We start from the raw sequence: 16,580 nt of genomic DNA, 5'->3' as shown, positions 1-16,580 counted from the left end.
GGATTACGGTCCTCCTTATTCTTACAGTGATACATATTCATTGAGGAAAGCTGTACCCCCTCTGCCCGCCCCCCGCTGAGCTCACCCCTGGCTCGCTGTGCCCTGCCTGGAGCTCCAGGGACACGGTGCAGGCTCCTGCGCTGTGGCCTTCGCCCTGGCTATTCCCTCAGCCTGAGGCTCTTCCCCCAAATACCCATATAGACCCACTCTTACCTCCTGTGTGTCTCTGCTCAAATGTCACCTTCTCGGCAGGGCCCTCCCTGACGTGCCTATTTACATTGTACCTTGCCCCACGGGATCTCCAGAGCCTCCTCCCTTCCTGCTTCATTTTGCTTCTTAGTCCATATCACCATCTGATATATTATTTTAGTCATTTCTTTGTGTATTTCCTGTCTCCCCCAACTATCCTGAAAGTTCCATGCGGGCAGGGATCTTTGTCCATCTCGTTCACTCACGTATCCCCAGGGCCTGGCCTGGCACCTGGCACTTTGTGGGTACCAAATACTTATGTGTGGAACGAATGAAAGCATAAAGAGAAAAGAAATATCACAATCACAGTCCGGGGTTGGCGGTTGGCTCACTCCTGTCACTGAGGAATGTGTCCAAGTTCCAGCAGAAGCATCGGGGAGAGCGAGGCACACACCCCGAACTCCAAGCTTCAGATTAAAGCGGCATGGACACTGGCTGGACAGAGAACAAGAATACATGGCACAGATGATTCCATGCTAGATCCACGCATCGTGTTTGCTCGCTCTTTGCCTCCTGGAGCTCCAACATCTTCCTCTGTAAAACGCGGCTAATGGTAACCTCTACCCCACTGCGGTTTAAATGAGGCCACGTTCCCAGGGCATCTGGTACAGATGAAGCTCTCCTTACCTCCAGCCTCGCCTCCTACCTGCTTCTTGACAGTCTAGGTGCAAACTAGGCATGTGGTCGCCCTCTAGGCAGGTCCTGGTGGACATCCCTCCACAGATCTGTGTCTGGAGGACCTGGTCATGGACATAGTTCCCAGACAAGTTCACTGGGTTTTCAGATTTTCCCCGAGAGAGGCACCATCAAATTGAAATGCAAGCCTCTCTTCCCTGGACTGTGGGGAGATCCCGTCTTTCATGGAGCCTGAGTTCCGTGGCAAGGCAGAAACCACACATAGTCAAAGCGACGCTGGACGCTGCTCCCTGGGGACGGCACCCCCTGGAGAGGCCATGCCCAGTCCGTCACGGCCAGCATCGCCTCCAGAGTGACGGGAGAACACTGTTGCCTCATGTGGCCTTCGTTGACGTGGGCTCGAGCTCAGGGCTGCACTGCATCTAACGTGGGCCTCTCCAGACACTACAGTTACACCATGAGAGGGAGGAGGGTGGAAGTGAGAGTGAAGGAGGGGACAAGGAAAATCACATCTCGGGAGCGGGTGAGCTCAGTGGTTGAGCACGTGTCTCACATGTACCAGGTGCAGGGTTCAATCCCCGGTACCTCCTAAAGAAAAAAAAGTTGCATCTCACTTGGTCAAGCGCAGGGTGGGCACAGGGGAAGCAATGAGCCTCTCGGGGTCCCCTCGTGCCTGGCCTGTTTGTGGTCTTTGAAGAGGAGCAGGAGGAGGAGTGCTGGCTGGGAGGGGTGCGGGGTGGGCTCCGGAGCTGCTGCAGGAGCAGAGCCGGGGAGGGGGCCTGCCCAGGGCCCTGGTGGGGGGAAGGGTCAGAGCACCCCTGGCTTTCCTGCCAGCTGCGGCTCCTGCTCTTTCGGAGAACAGAGCTTTCCCGTGCCAGGCGCAGGTTCTGAGCACAGGTCTCTCCACACGTCTTGCAGCTAGTGGAAAATTCCTTCCAGCCTGTGGCAGTGAGTTGGTGCTCAATCTTGGTGCCGCTGCCACTGTGCTTTTCCTCTTTCTTCCGAGTCCCCATTGCCCTCCAGGGGGGGCTGGGCCACGTGCTAGGACCCCACAGCCGCGCTAGCCTGGAATCGATTCCTTCCAGGGCTAAATTACACACGGCTCCTTCTCCCTGTGTCCTCGCCTCTCCCCACACGGGGTGAAGGAAAGACCTGCCCGAGTTCAAGTGGATCTGTCCACAGCCCGGCATCTGCTTCGCTGTTTGAGTTTTCTCCGTCCTTTACCAACTCTCAGTTCCTTCGCACTAACCCACTCATCTTCTCACAGGCTTGTCTGGGGGCTCCGAGGGTGTTTGTCCCTGTGTCTGTGATGGGGGGGACCCACCATGCCTCGCTGAGACCGATCCCGTCTCGCTGTTTAATCCGTCACGTGGGTAATATCTCGGAGCCGGAAGGACACCGCGTGGACCTGGGAGTCTCCCTGGTCATGCTGGTGTGTCCTGAACTGGGCTGGGGCAGCGCCCGACTCGGGGGGTCTGCCTATTTGACGGGAGGGGGTACATGGCCCTTACGGGGCCGGACACAAGGGGAAGCCTCCAACTGGAAATTATACCGGTCTAAGGACCTCCCTGGCCTGGCCACGGTGGGGCTCAGGGCACACTTCGAAAAGGACAGTCTTTTTATGCCACCCACAGGCGAATGCATGAGATGGCTCCACCACGTGGGTGGGACCCGGGCTGCCCGAGATCCTGTCCAGAAGCCCCAGACGGGTGGGACCCTATGGCGGCACCCTCCTTACCCAGGCCTCCCCCTGGCTGAGCAGGTCTGCCCCGCTGCCCCGCAGGCCAGTCGCTTTCCTGGTGGAATAAGGGTCTTCCCCAGCTGGCCCGAGGGAGTAACAGGTGCGCCATCGCCCAGAGCCGATTTCAGCCAGCTTCTCTCCCCAGGAGAAAGGACTGTGCCATCGTAGTCATTAGTTCTGCCAAGATTCGGATGAGTTCGCGTTCAGCTAAAACCTGGTCGGGGAGGACGGTGCCCCCTGCTGTGCAGGTTTCTGCAGGAGCCACAGACAAAAAATGCATGCCAGGGCCCCTCGGGGCGCCGGCTTAGAGCAGTGAGCGCTGTCCTTTCGGCAGCTGGACATTTCCTCTTATCAAGGATTCGGGACTTGGCTGGAGATTCTGGCACCCCTGGGGTTCCTAATACAGCAAGAAAACAAATTCAATTACCCCCCTCTCTGCCACCTTAATGATAGAGAATCTGAACAGAGGAAGTCCCAGCTGCACAGGGAGGCTTTCTACCTGGCCTTCTCACAGATTCAGGGTGTACTTTGAGTAGGGGAGGGGAGCGGGGAGGGAAGAGTATGTTTGGGAACAAATGGAGGATTCACGTTTATTCATTCAGCAAACACTTGTCCAGCATCGTGACAGGCACAGCACACACTCTCAAAGGGCTCATCATCTGCTGGCAGAGGCCAGCCCCAAACAGAAATAACTCACCGTGGGAGTGCTGTAATGAGGAGTTCTGGTAAAGGGCAAACAAAGTCCCAGGCACAGATGGTCCCTCAGAGAGGCCACCCCTGAACTGGTGAGAGGTATGCATCTGCTATCGGAAAACTCGCACTCCTCGCCTGAGTCAGAACAGGACAAAGACCCCCCAAAACGCAAGGAAAAACCTTGAACTCACCTCCACTGCTTTCACCCACTTTCCAGACACAGAAATGACCCAGAACAGAAAACCCAACGGGAACCTGAGAGAATCATCTTCTTTGCCTGTCAGAGCCGCAAGCACTGCCTGTCCCCATGCCCCTTCAACCCCTCTGTGGATGCACCTGTTTAGAGACGACGGTAACTCCCCACCTACAATGAGGCAGAGGGTGAAGCCAGTGAAACGCTCCGTGGGGCACAGCATGTGCTGGGTGGAGGAGCTCCCTTCTGTCATAGACCGGGGGCTCTCAAACTTGGCTAGCATTGGAACCCCCGGGAGGGCTGGTGAAGGCACGGGGGGCTCGTCCCCACCCCCAGTCTCTGATTTGGCAGGTCTGGGGTGAGATCCAAGAATCTGCACTCTAACACATTCCAAGCTGATGCTGAGGCTGCCAGTCTGGGGACCACACTTTAGAAAAGCACGGTACTAGACTGATCCAGGCTGAGCAGCAGTCTTTCTGCCTTAAGAGACACAGGCTTCCTGAGCCAGAGGTAGTAACAAACCAGCCCTGGCAGAAGGCCTGCAGGCGCTGCAAATGGAGCTGCTGGGTATACATGGCTCCCACTCTTCAGGCAAAAATTACTCAATACCAGCTGGACAATGAAGGGCTTAGGAATATTACACGCATTCTCTCTTTGGGAAAACTTTTCGTATGGCCTGCCCATTTCTCATTCTCTTATAAGTAAACAGAAACAGCAACAACTATAATATTGACTAAAATTTAGTGGAGGTGGATGTGGCTCAAGCAGTTGGGCGCCTGCCTACCATGGGAGGTCCCAGGTTCAGTTTCCAGTGCCTCCTAAAGAAGACGAGCAAGACAGCAAGCTGACGCAATGGGCTGGCGTGACAAGCTGATGCAACCAGATGAAGCAATGAAAAGACACGAGAGCAGGGAGTGGAGGTGACTCAAGTGATTGGGTGCCTCCCTTCCTTATGGGAGGTCCCCAGTTTGGTTCTTGGTGCATCGCTAAAAGAATACAACCACACAACAAACAGATACAGAGAGCTGACAGCAAACACAAACAACAAGGGGAGGGAGAAATAAATAATAAAATAAATCTTAGGAAAAAAATAAATTTAGCCCAGCCCAAGGGAAAAGGACAAGGAGGAGGAGCTGACCTGTGAAAATGGAATCAGGTGAAAATTGTACAAGATGCCTCCCTGGTGTCCTTTCATGCTTTAATCTTTAAAAGAGATGCGAGAGGCTTTGGATCTATGCACTAAAAGCAGCAGCAACCTTAGCAGCCTGAGGCCCAGAGGGAGTGGACGAACATAACAAGACCATGCAGGGACCCAAGCATGAAAGAGCAGAATTAAAGTCTTGGCTGGAGAGAGTAAGGAGCAGAATAAACAGTGCAAAAAGAAAACTAGTGATGTGAAATACCAAACACAGAGGTGGGAATTATTAGAGAGGAGATGGAAACAAAGACTAGAAATCTATTTTAAGAAAAATTTGCAGTTCCTGAGCAAGGAACTGGATAGAATAGGAGAAAGGAAAACTCTAATCAAATGGTCAAGAAACAGTCACGAGGCAGAAAATGACATTGGAGTGAAAACTAAAAGCCCCCATGATACTCCAGCCAAGACTAGTGTAAAGACATATACTTTAACAAAGCATGGAAAAACAATTTTTTTAAAATGTCAAAGTAATGAAATATCCGTACTGGTGTCGAGGAAGAAAAATAAATCATCTTCAAGGAAAAAAACCAACCTCTTTGTTTCTCCACCACATTACACAACAGAAGACACTTCGAGAGTACCAACTGAGCTTTGAGAGGGGAAATTTATGCCATTCAAGAACTTTGTACCAAACTAAGTTGTTTGTTAGGTGAGAAAGCCAAAAAAAAAAAGACATTATCAGATTATAAGAACTCAGAAAATGTAATGCTCATAAGTGCTTCATTATCAAACTATTTTTAAAACTTCTCTAGCAGATATTTGGATGAATATCAGGCACTCAGGGTTGAGACAGTAAGAGAAAAATGTGAGTATTGAAATCAATTAATTATAATGAAAAGTAGCAGTAGCTGTTATAAATTCTGTTATGAAATTAAGTGCAGAAGCCAAGGACTGTTCTAGAAGAAGATGCAAATAGTAGAAGACATGTCATTATAAATCTCAAATTAAACTTACGAAGACTAAAATTGAGCAGGAGGTAGGGAAAGATGTATACATTTTCTTATCACATACAAGGAAGGATGAGAAGTTGCAATTTAGTTTTTTTAATTTTATACTTTAAGAAATGGTGGTTTAAGTAATGCATTTGATAAATGGAAGGATAACCAGTATAACCAAAACTAGGATATCTGTAGGTTCTCTTTACAAAAGACAAAAGGCAAGGGAAAGCATAAGGAAGGCTGAAGAATAGAAAACATGAGACAAAATAATAAAAATAAAACCAAATATAATAATATATTAAAATGGAACTAGACTCCACCACTGAAAGGCAAAGATTCTCAAATTAGACTTTCATCCTAAACTCTATTCTCCTTTCAAGAGACACAATTTTAAAAAATCACACAGAAAGTTGAAAAACCAAAGGAGAGACCAGTGTTTAGCCGATAAATCTAGGCAGAAAGGAAACAAGCAGAGTCCTGTTGATATAAAATTTGATTTTTTCACAAAACATTAAAAAGGCACTGAAATATTTCTTGAGGAATGACTGTGTACATTGCTAAAAGGCATCCCCTGCCCATTCGGTAAAGAAAGCTGCCCACTCAGCTCATCCTCCAAACGCCTTGCTTAGGGCCTTTTCACACTGCCCACTCTTGCCAGGGGGTATCTTCTATTATCATCTGCATGCAAATCATCCTACTGCCTCCTGCACAGTTCCATGGGCCTTCACCTCAGGAACCCTGAAGCAAGTCACCTATGCCTGCACCTCCCCCAAGATAAAGCCCAGATGGCATCCCAGGTGGTTCACTCTCTGCCACCCCCCCACACACACACAATGAACCATCCATCTGGTTGACCTGTCTCCTATGTGGCCCTTGAATTCTCTCTGTCCTCACGGTCCACCATGGTCTCGAGACCTGTCTGTTGCAATAGCTTCCTTTCGGGTGGGCCTGCCCTTGTCCCAGCAAACTTGACAGAGTCATTTCTCTGATGAAAAACCTTTGTGGGTACCCCACTATGCCCAAAATATAAAACGGAACTCATCCCCAGATCTGCAAGGCTTGTATTGATGAGCCCTCCACCACAGCTCTCATTTCATCTCCTACCACCTCTTCTTGACTGCTCATGGTATTCAGAAGAGCTCAGCGCATTGGCGTTCAATGACCATGTCAAGCTTCCACACCTCTTAGGCTTTGGGATGATGGTCCCCTTTGGCTTCCATGCCCTTCTCCCTCATTCTTCTTGCCCTCCTACCCCCACACCCAGCCCTACTCACCTGGCAAACGCTGCCTCTTTTTCCTGTAGGTCTTAGATTGCACACGTGCTCCAGGAATGCTTCCATGGCCCAACCCCCTTCCCAGATGTTCCCAGAGCATCCAATGCCTCCCGTGTCATAGCAGACACCATGCTTGTCCTCTGAGAGCAGGATCTATGTTTTATTTACCCTTATAGTCCCATCAAGTGTTTGGCACATAGTCTTCCTCTATAACCATTTGCCGAATTAGTATATAAAAATGTTTGCACAAAACAATAGTCTCATTAAAACAACATTATGACTACAAGAACAATTTATGGAAATACAATTCTCTACAGAGACTTTATTACTCATTGTCTCTGACAAATCAAGAAGTCCATAAAAATAAGGTTACAGAAGACACAGAGTACAATTATACTGTTATCTAACATAACTTAAAAGATAAATATATTTGTATAATTGACCCTACAGAGATTACACCATAGTGGAAAATTCCTTAAGTTCTAAAAATAGAAGATAGATGATTTGCATTCTCTAACCACGATCTGCTAAAAACAGAGTAAAATGACAAAATCAAACACAGGGGGAAAAACAAATAGAATTACAAATGACAAATGGAATATAACAAATATCAAGGGAAATTTTAAATTGTGCAACTGCTATGCATTAAAGGTACGTGCTAATAAGAATGAAAATCTTGTGGTTGGTTTTCTGGAAAAATACAAACTTCCAAAATTGACTCAAGAAAAATGAAAAAAGCTAAATGAACTGATAATTAACAGAAAAAAATACTTATTGGCATTGTGCCCATATTGTTTTGTGGTAATTTCTTTCCAATTTTCAAGAGACAAATCTGTTCTATAACTTAGAAAACATATGGAATGCTATCCAACTGATTCTGTTTAGATTTTAGTATCCTGATATTTAAACATGACCCAGGGAGCAGAAAAAAAGGAAAACTATAGATTTCTGGAATCTACAGCTTTCCTTTCCTTCTCACAGTCACAAGCCAATTCTTTTTCCTCATTTCTAAACTCTCAGCTGGTCTGGATTTTCCCAGGCACTCCGGCCCTTTGATTGGTCTTCCAGGAACTGCCTACTCATTTTCTCATTAAGTCTCTTTGATCTTTTCAATCTTCATCTCTGCCCATGGCAAGAGGTCCCAACACCTACACCATGAGTTTTGCCAGCCACCTCCCTGTACCCAGGCTAACAACCATTTGAAATCTAAACCCCTAAGAAGCTGTTACTGAGCAAGGTCTCACTGCCTGATGCACACAGAAGTCATGCCATGATATGGGGATTTGGAAAAAAGAAAGAGCTTTAACTCAAGGTGGAATGGCATGGAGATAGGAGCCCCAGTGAGCTTAGGGTTCTAAAGGGATTTAAAGAAAGGGAGGTGGAGATGTAGGTATGGCTTGGTTATGTTTCCATTATGGTCAATAGGAAGTATGCAAGTGTCCCGAGAAGCCCTTGAAAACAGACAAAAGTCAGCTGGGGTAAGTATTTGGTTACAGGATACAACACAGAATTGCTCAGTTAACATAAGATAAGTCAAGGAATAGAAATAAACTAAACAAACTGGCTATAAGTAAGAGGCAAGGAAGGCATCTGCTTATAGCAATGCTATAAATCCCTCGGTTAACATAAATTACAAGTAAATCAGCTGTAGTCAGTGGTTATAGCATCTCCACAAACTGGTTTTCCCGCCTATAGTTTCAAAATCTAAACCCATATGAAATCTAAAGGGAGATTATACCATGGCTCAGCCCTTCAGGTATCTCAAAATTCACTTCTCATTGTCAATAAAATGTAACGCAGAAAACAAATCCACTTTCTACCTCCTCTTCAGTTGCTCTTACTCTTATAAATGGCTTTGAACTTGAGTCATTTAGATGTTCCAGCAAGTTTCAGTAACTCAGTTTAATTTGTTAGCAAGGTACATACTTAAAGCCAGGTAGGAATAACTTTACAAAGAAAGCGGTAAAAGAAAAAATGTCCAGAACATTCTTTCATCATAGTCCAGACTGATCAATAACATCGATTTCTGTATTCCTTCTTGGCTAAATTATACTGCAGGAATCCCAAAATCTTAGTGCTAACAACAAGTGTGTTTCTTGCTCAAAGTTCATGGCCTTTGTGGACTGCCTATAGGGCTGCTCTAGGCATGATCCCAGGATTTAGGACGAAGGAGCAGCCCTTATGTGGTGTAAGTGCTTTGGGGATGGAAGGAAGAGAAATGGCAGAAGACACAATGGCTTTCAAAGCTTCTGGCTGGACGTAACATACATCACTTTCACTGTCACTTCTTTGGCCAAATTCTAATGTCAACGGCAGACAGACATAATCCTGTCACAGGAAAGAGAAGCGGATAATTGGAAATAATACTAACTGCACCCCATACTTGAGACTATAAATATTCTCTTCCCTCCCCACACAATATACTCAGCTCCTTCCCAAGGGGACACCCCAAAATTCCCATCCAATTAACGACATCAGACTCAAGATCCAGAATCTCATAATATGCACAAATTTCAGGTGTGGCTCCTCTTAATCTGGAGACATTTGAACTAAAAAGACAAATTACTCCCCAGCCAAACACACACTATCAATCTTCAGTGTTGGAAGGGGGTTATGGTAAATTAACCCCACCCAGGAAGCAAAATATGGCAGAAGGAGCAGTTGGGGACTCATAGCAATTTTGAAACTCTGTTGGACAGACCTTGGGGATGAGGACTATTCCTTGATTAGATCCTCATTCACTCCCTGGAAATGGTGCTAGATTGCATTAGTCTTCATGGTTCTCAGTGTCATTGCCTAGAAACGCCTTTATTCTCCTTGGACTTTATTCTCCTATGCTCCGTAAAGGCATAGGAAAAGCTGCCCTTCTTGGGACCTATGTAACTTATAGGATTTATTTCTGCCCTTAGAAGGTTGGCATACCAAAGATCATTTTAAATTTCAAGCAGTCATAGTGACTCTTTCAATCCAAGGCTGTTGGTTCTTGGTAAGTACAGCTTTCTCAAAAACTTAGTCATATTTTTATCCATGTGATTCCAGTCTGTTTATGCTAATGACCAAACCAACAATAGTTTTTGAGACATGCCTCTCTCTAAACTTAATAGACTTCCAGAGAGGGCCACTTAACATAGTTAGAGATTATAACAAGGGACAATTTGATTTGTTTTAATAGGCCTGAATTGTTATTTAAAGCATTTCTTTTTTATCTTTTATAGGATGGAGATGAGAAACAATTGTATCTTTCAACCCTGTGAGACTCAGAATTTCTGGGTTGTTCTCATTCCCAGATTGCAAACCAACTGAGCTCATCTCTTTCTTTGTACCCTGTCAATACAACAAGTTGTAACCAGAGCATGGTGTCCCCTCCTTTTTTTTTTTTTACCTAAAACCCCTCTTTATTGCAGACAACAGTTTTACCAAATGTTCTGCTACTGCATAACACAGATTTCCATCTTTCCAGCCTCTAAGAACAGTTTTCTCATTTTCCCTTGCCACACCTAAAACTAATACATCATATTTTAGAACTTTTGTTATGGTAGCCTCCCACTTCTAAATTCTAGTTTATGGCTCGCCCAGGCCAAGTTATGCCGTAGGAGCAAACATCTCAAAATCTCCAGGCAGGCTACTAGCAACAAAGGTGTCTCTCACTCCCATTACTTGTCTTTTGTGGACAAGGTCTGCTCCCCATTGTCTCCCTTCTGGGATCAAGGCAGAAGGAGCAGCCCCTATCTTAGGCGTGCTGTTCTTGGGACAGAGGGAAAAGAACAAATGCTAGAACCACACAGTGGCTCATGAAGTTTTCCCTTGAAAGTGGCATACGTGACTTCTGCTCTCATTTCATCAGCCAAGAAAGCCACGTGACCAAACTAATATAAACAGAGTTGGGGGAAGGACCTTCCCAGGAGGGGCAGGTCAGAGTTGGAAATTCTACTCTTTCAGCTGCTCTTTCTCCCCCAAATGGCTTTGAGTTTGCATTTTATCCTGTTAGAACAATATACAGGCTTGAAGTAAGATGGGAATTGCTGGCTCCTTGGTAGATTTATAAAAATCTTAGAAACATATGCATTGTATAAAGTGTGACACAACTCCAAAGTACATGGGATGTGGAGGGTTGACAGCAGATGGCTGGATGAGTCGGAAATCAAGCTAGCAGGTGGCATCTTTTCTCCAAGACTCTAAATTGAGGGGGATTTGTGCCACTCATGTATTTCCTATAAGCCCCTGCAAGTTCACAAGTATGCTCAGAGCTGAACATGATGAGAAACTGCTCATCTAATATCCTGAAAAGCTGAGGCAAGTTTGCATAGAGGAACGCTGGGGCTTGCCAGTCATGCCCCAAGCTGAGCGCTGTGCCTCGCGTGCTCACTCTTCCTTATCCCCACAGTTTGACATGCAAAGGATAACGCTGGAAGAATTGAAGCACATTCTCTATCACGCCTTCCGGGACCACTTAACGATGAAGGACATCGAGAACATCATCATCAATGAGGAGGAGAGCCTGAACGAGACTGCAGGGAACTGTCAAACAGAGTTTGAAGGAGGTAGAGTGCCACTGCTCTTCTTTCTGCCTGCTCTTGGGTAGGCCAATCCCTTCATACTCTCTCTGTATGAAAAATGTGCTTATAGTCTCCCGGGTGGCAGTGACCTTGTACTGAAGCCAAAAGTCCAGGACTTGGGTTGGAAGGCCCTTTTAGCAAAGATGCAGTGGTTTGTTGTTGTTGTTGTTGTTTTCTGTTTCTTTTTCCCCCAAACTGCGTTTTTGCAGGTTCTCGTGGACCCTGTTGTTCCTCCAATGAGTCTCTGAGGTCTGTATTGGACGAGTGGCTTCGAGATGTTGTCTGGGGTTGTGGAAAGAGTCTGTTTAGGCTGTCAGCAAACTTGGATCAAGTGCATTGCTGGCTGCGTGACCTTGGGCCAGGGGTCAACCATCTCCAAGTGTGTTTCTTCATCTATAAGCATCAGGGTAATTACACCCACTTCAGAGGATGCTTGGGAATTGGATAATCTCAAGGCTCTCCAAAGGCACTGGCACAAACAGCCTAGGAACAGGGGCCTTTCATGAATCGAATCAAGTAGTTATTGAAGAAATAAGCTTCTCTTGGAACCAAAAAGGAGATCAGGAGAGGCTATTTTTGTTGAGTTATGAAAGAAAAGTAAAAAATTTTAAAAATCCATCTTTTCCCTTAATGAGTAGAGTTCCTGGAAAGCTGAATAACTTCATCCCTCCTTCAAACTTTGAAAATAAGAGCTGCTTTAACAGTTCTGATATAGAGATTTTTTTTTTATTACATTAAAACACTGTAGCAGGCTACCAGCAATTTCTAATTTGCTCAAAGCTGAGATTTCTTAAAGAGGTTAATCTATTTTTTCTTTTTCTTTTTTTTTTCTGAACATTTAAACAAATTGATATACACAGTTGGTAAGCTGTCATATAGACACCAGTGGAACTTCTAATTGCCTGATCTTGGAGCTGCGGCGTTAGAACTAGTCAGGCTCTGTGGCAGCTACTGGGGACAGAGCTGGCCTAAGTGGCCACACTTGCTAATTCATACTTGGGCTTCCATTAGCCCTGCCCAGTTTGGGCTACATCGGCATGCAGTGGAGACTGGAGTAACCTAGAGAATTTGAAAAGACATTCCTTCTAAAGGCATTCTAAATTTAAGAAGGACATTCCAATTTAAAACTTTCAGCTATGCAGAGTTCACCAAGCAAAACACAGTCGTGGGCTAGATACAGCCTTGGCCTCCCTGTTTGTGACACCCGAGCTTGATTTGGAATTAGAGCCACACAGAGCATGCAAAGGCAGGTTTGTCACGGCCAATGTCATTTCCAGCAGGACATGCAAGGGGACTGGCTTTGTGTGAGGACGACAGGGACCGCCACCCCACCCCCCATTGTGTCTCATTCTTAGCTTCCAGACTTGGTGCCCAAACAATGAAGGCATTGGGACTTTACCCCCCACCCCCGCCAATGTCAGTGAACATTCTTGAGATGGGTGGGAGAGTAAAGCATAGCTGGGCAATTCATATTCCACAAGAACATTTGTTTGTGGATCAGCATTTTATTTAGAGAAATGTCACAAATCTGAGCAATTTGGGAAAAGATCAGACTGCACAGGGAAGTCATCTGAACTCTAAGCAATACGTTTTTATTATCAAAAGCTCATATATGAAGAAAATAAATGATTTCCAAAGGAGTTTCCAAATAGACATCCACTGGATTGGCATTAGTGATTAGTATGTATTGGCAATAGCTACCATTTGGGGGGTAATTAACAAATGTCAGGCACTGTGCTAAGTCCTTTAAATTCACCACCTCATTTAATGACAGAAACAGTATTTAGTAATTAGCACATTGCTTTCTTGCATGAGCTTCATGACCTTGAATTATATAACCCCTTTTGCATATTTTCGTGTCAGAGAAATTTTTTTTTTTTGAAAAAAATAGTATGCCAGCACTAATTGGCCCCTAACACAAGCCCATTGGTTTGTGTTTAGGTTTAAGATTTTTCCAGTCTTGGATGTGATCAAAGCTCTGGCTCATCAATAATGTATTTAATGCCCATGGTCCTCTCCTCGTTCAGGAAAGGGACGGAAGAAAACCTAGAAAGAGATGAGAACACAGGCTCCGAAAGACCCACACGAGACCATGCCGCTGAGCCCAGCCTCCTCACGACATCCCAGGTGCTCCCCACAAACAGGGGCCAGTCAAGCCTTTTGCAGCTCCCCCTCTTCACTCACAATTGGATTGCATGGTTGCACTGCTCTGTCTCCCAAACCTCCTCAGCCTCCTCTCAGCTTCGAGCCCTTCCTGTCCCTGTCCTCCCAGACTGTCACCTCCTTGCTACCCCCACCCGCCCCTCGCCCGACTACGGGCCTGGTCTCACCATGTCAGCCATGCTCCCACCACATCGTGGAACCCCCCCACCCACCCTGCCAGCTTGTCCAAATCTTGGGAAGTCCCAGAGTCTAATTAGAAAGGAACAAAGTGGTTTCCTTGATTTCTTTCCAGCTCTGCTACTCCTTTCTTTTCAAATCAAAACTTTCTCATAACCCCAAAAAAGACAGGGAGAAAGGCAGAGATAAGGAGGCTTTTCACCTCACGCCAGGCTTCCCTGCATCCCAGGAAACTCTTCCCTCTTGCTCCAGCAAATCTGCAACCATGCTGATTAGCTCACCCTTAACTCTGGGTTCTCCGCCCCCAGCTGGGCCATCCGTGGGGCTGGAAATCCTGTCCTTCTTGGTTTGAGAAGAAGGAATTGATGAGCAAGGAAAATGTAAAGGTGCAAGAGGGGAAGGAGACTCTTCAGAGCCAGATCCTCAGGAGCTCGATGTGCTCAGAGGTATCGGGTCAGTATTCATGTTTTGATTATCGGGAAAAGCAAATGGGGCCCTAACTGGGTCGACTCTACCTACAATCCCCAGTCACCCCCCCCCATGCTAAAAACAAGAGCATGAAGATGTTTTGCCTCCGCTTGTCCACTTTTCATCACAAGATATTTTATTTGGGAGACCATAAGCTCAGTGACATGGGGAGATAAATTTGTACTTTTATTATTTGGTTCCAGTTGCTGATATAAATGGCATTGAATAGTCTCGTGGTTAAATGATCTGTCTGCCTGTCACCTGATCCTGATTAAGTACTCTTATGACAAATTAGACCATCTATGAAGTTTGACAGTGCCTGCCTCCAATATTTTCACAGCTTCACCCACACTGATTCAATCCAGGAGGAAAGGGATGGAAGAAAACTGTCCATCCTACCTGCTGACCGCCAGTCCCTGCGTAAAGTGCTTTTTTTGTGCATTTGCTGACACATTGTATTGACTCTTTGGCACAGGCCTGAGAGATGGCTTATGTTGCCCCTACATTACAGATGAGGAAACTGAGCCCCAGCAAAGGGAAGTAATTTGTCCAGAGTCAAATGGAGAGTGAGGGTTTGAACCCAGGTCCCCCTGCCAAAGCCCTGCCATCTACCTGGGCCAAGGCGTGTCCAAGGGCCCTTACCTGGCAGCGGTTCATCATACTTTGTCATTTTCTACTTTGTTGCCAACGAAATCATATATTTGAAACCTGAATAGAAGTGAAGCCAGATCTGTGTGTGAGCCCTTTCAAGACACATCCCCCAAGTGTTGTCCATAAATGGAATACCAGCTGTCAGATTTTTCTAGACATTCTGACAACATGCATGGGAAAAGGAAGTAAAGCGAAATCATCAAGTGGAGAATAAATAGTTTCTGTGAAAGATACAACAGAGCCGTTCAGTGCCTTTCAGTTCCTCGGTGTTTTGGACAAGAGAAACGAATGTCAAGATGGGTGGGGCGCCCCTGGAAGGTCAACATGTGGGTTCTCTTCCCAGCTCTGTGCCACCTGGAGGTGTTAGCCTTGGGAACATTAGTTCATCTCTCTCAACCTTATTCTCCTCATCTGTCTAATGCAAAGATTGGACACGAATGGTCATATCTAGATTCAAAAATCTCTGGGTTCATTCCAGGTCAGAGAGAATCTGGTGGCCAAATCCAAGGTCTCTGTCCCTGCTGAAGTCACAGCATTCCTCCTGTCAGGCTGTCAAATGTTCACTCAGGGGTTAAGACCTGCCCGCCACCCAGCCGATGGGTATTTCGTGCCCATCCAAAAGGGCATGGTTTGTCATCTGCACCATCTGCTCCCAGCTCACCTGGGGCTGTGACTTTCCTGAAATAAAACCTGTCCTCCTTGGGTAGATGTAGGAGGTTAATGTAAAACTGAGGTCAGCGGCAGGTGGTGAGAGAGGAGACAGTTTTCTAAGAGATTTGCGACTTTGGACAGAAGAGAATTTTTCTTCTCTTTGGGCACCCTTCACAGCAAACCTGTAGGTAAGTTTTCTGGAGCCACGGTGAGGCATGAGGAGCTTCTGAGAGGCAGGATACAGACCTGGAGAGCTGTTTTTGATAAATATGCATACGGTTAAGAGCTTCTGCTCTGGGCTCGGGACAGGCATGGCTTAAACTCTTGCCCTGCTGTGTATTAGCTCACTTTCATAATTCACTTACATAAATATTAAGAGTGTCATTTTTTTTCATCAGATAATGGGAATCATGAAATGCCTAACGCATTAGTGAGCGTGCAAAACAAGCAAACAAAAAGCAAAGTAAACCTAGCCAGTCCATCCCTTGCCCCAGTTCTTTTCTTGTTACTTATTTCCTGGAGACATCACTGAGTAGGTATTGTTGGAACTTTCCATTTTTGAAGAATGGAGTAGGGACCAGATTGACAGCATGTGGGCCTTCCTCTTGACACATCACCCCAATCGTAAGCCATTGGCAACATTGGAGTTACCGAGAGTCTTCATCAAGACTCACCAGGTAACAAGTGACAAAAACCCAATCCAGGGCTCTTTAAACTAGAAAGATCAAATAATAGGGGGATTCAAAAGGATGAGCTTTGGACCACCTGGCCTCAGAGAGCTAAAGTATCGGATCTCCTCTTTCTTTCCCTCCTTCCCTTCCCCCTCCCTCCTCTTCTCCCTGCTATCTCACACATGCACACTCTCTCTCCCTCCTCTCTGTCCTTTCTCTCTCTTCCCCTCTCCCCTTGTTCCCTCTCTTTTCCTTCCCCTCTCTCCCTTGTTCTCTCACTTTCCCTCCCCTCTCCCTTCTCTCCCCTCTTCTTCCTCTCTG

General features: G+C 46.1%; 1 protein-coding gene across 3 annotated transcripts in view; it reads left to right on the top strand.

Annotated features, from left to right (window-relative positions):
• The window catches only part of CALN1 (calneuron 1), a 556,564-nt gene that overhangs the window by 526,555 nt on the left and 13,429 nt on the right, over positions 1-16,580 (top strand). For all 3 annotated transcript variants that reach the window (XM_071211181.1, XM_058285972.1, XM_071211182.1), the window contains one exon: positions 11,307-11,463. In XM_071211181.1, the coding sequence (XP_071067282.1) occupies positions 11,307-11,463 (157 nt within the window). The remainder of the gene's footprint in view (positions 1-11,306; positions 11,464-16,580) is intronic.

This window comes from Dasypus novemcinctus, chromosome 23 (assembly GCF_030445035.2).
Source record: "Dasypus novemcinctus isolate mDasNov1 chromosome 23, mDasNov1.1.hap2, whole genome shotgun sequence".
NCBI classification, from domain to species: Eukaryota; Metazoa; Chordata; class Mammalia; order Cingulata; family Dasypodidae; genus Dasypus; species Dasypus novemcinctus.
Note: the sequence above shows the minus strand (reverse complement) of the source record. Positions and strands in the feature narration are given on the sequence as shown.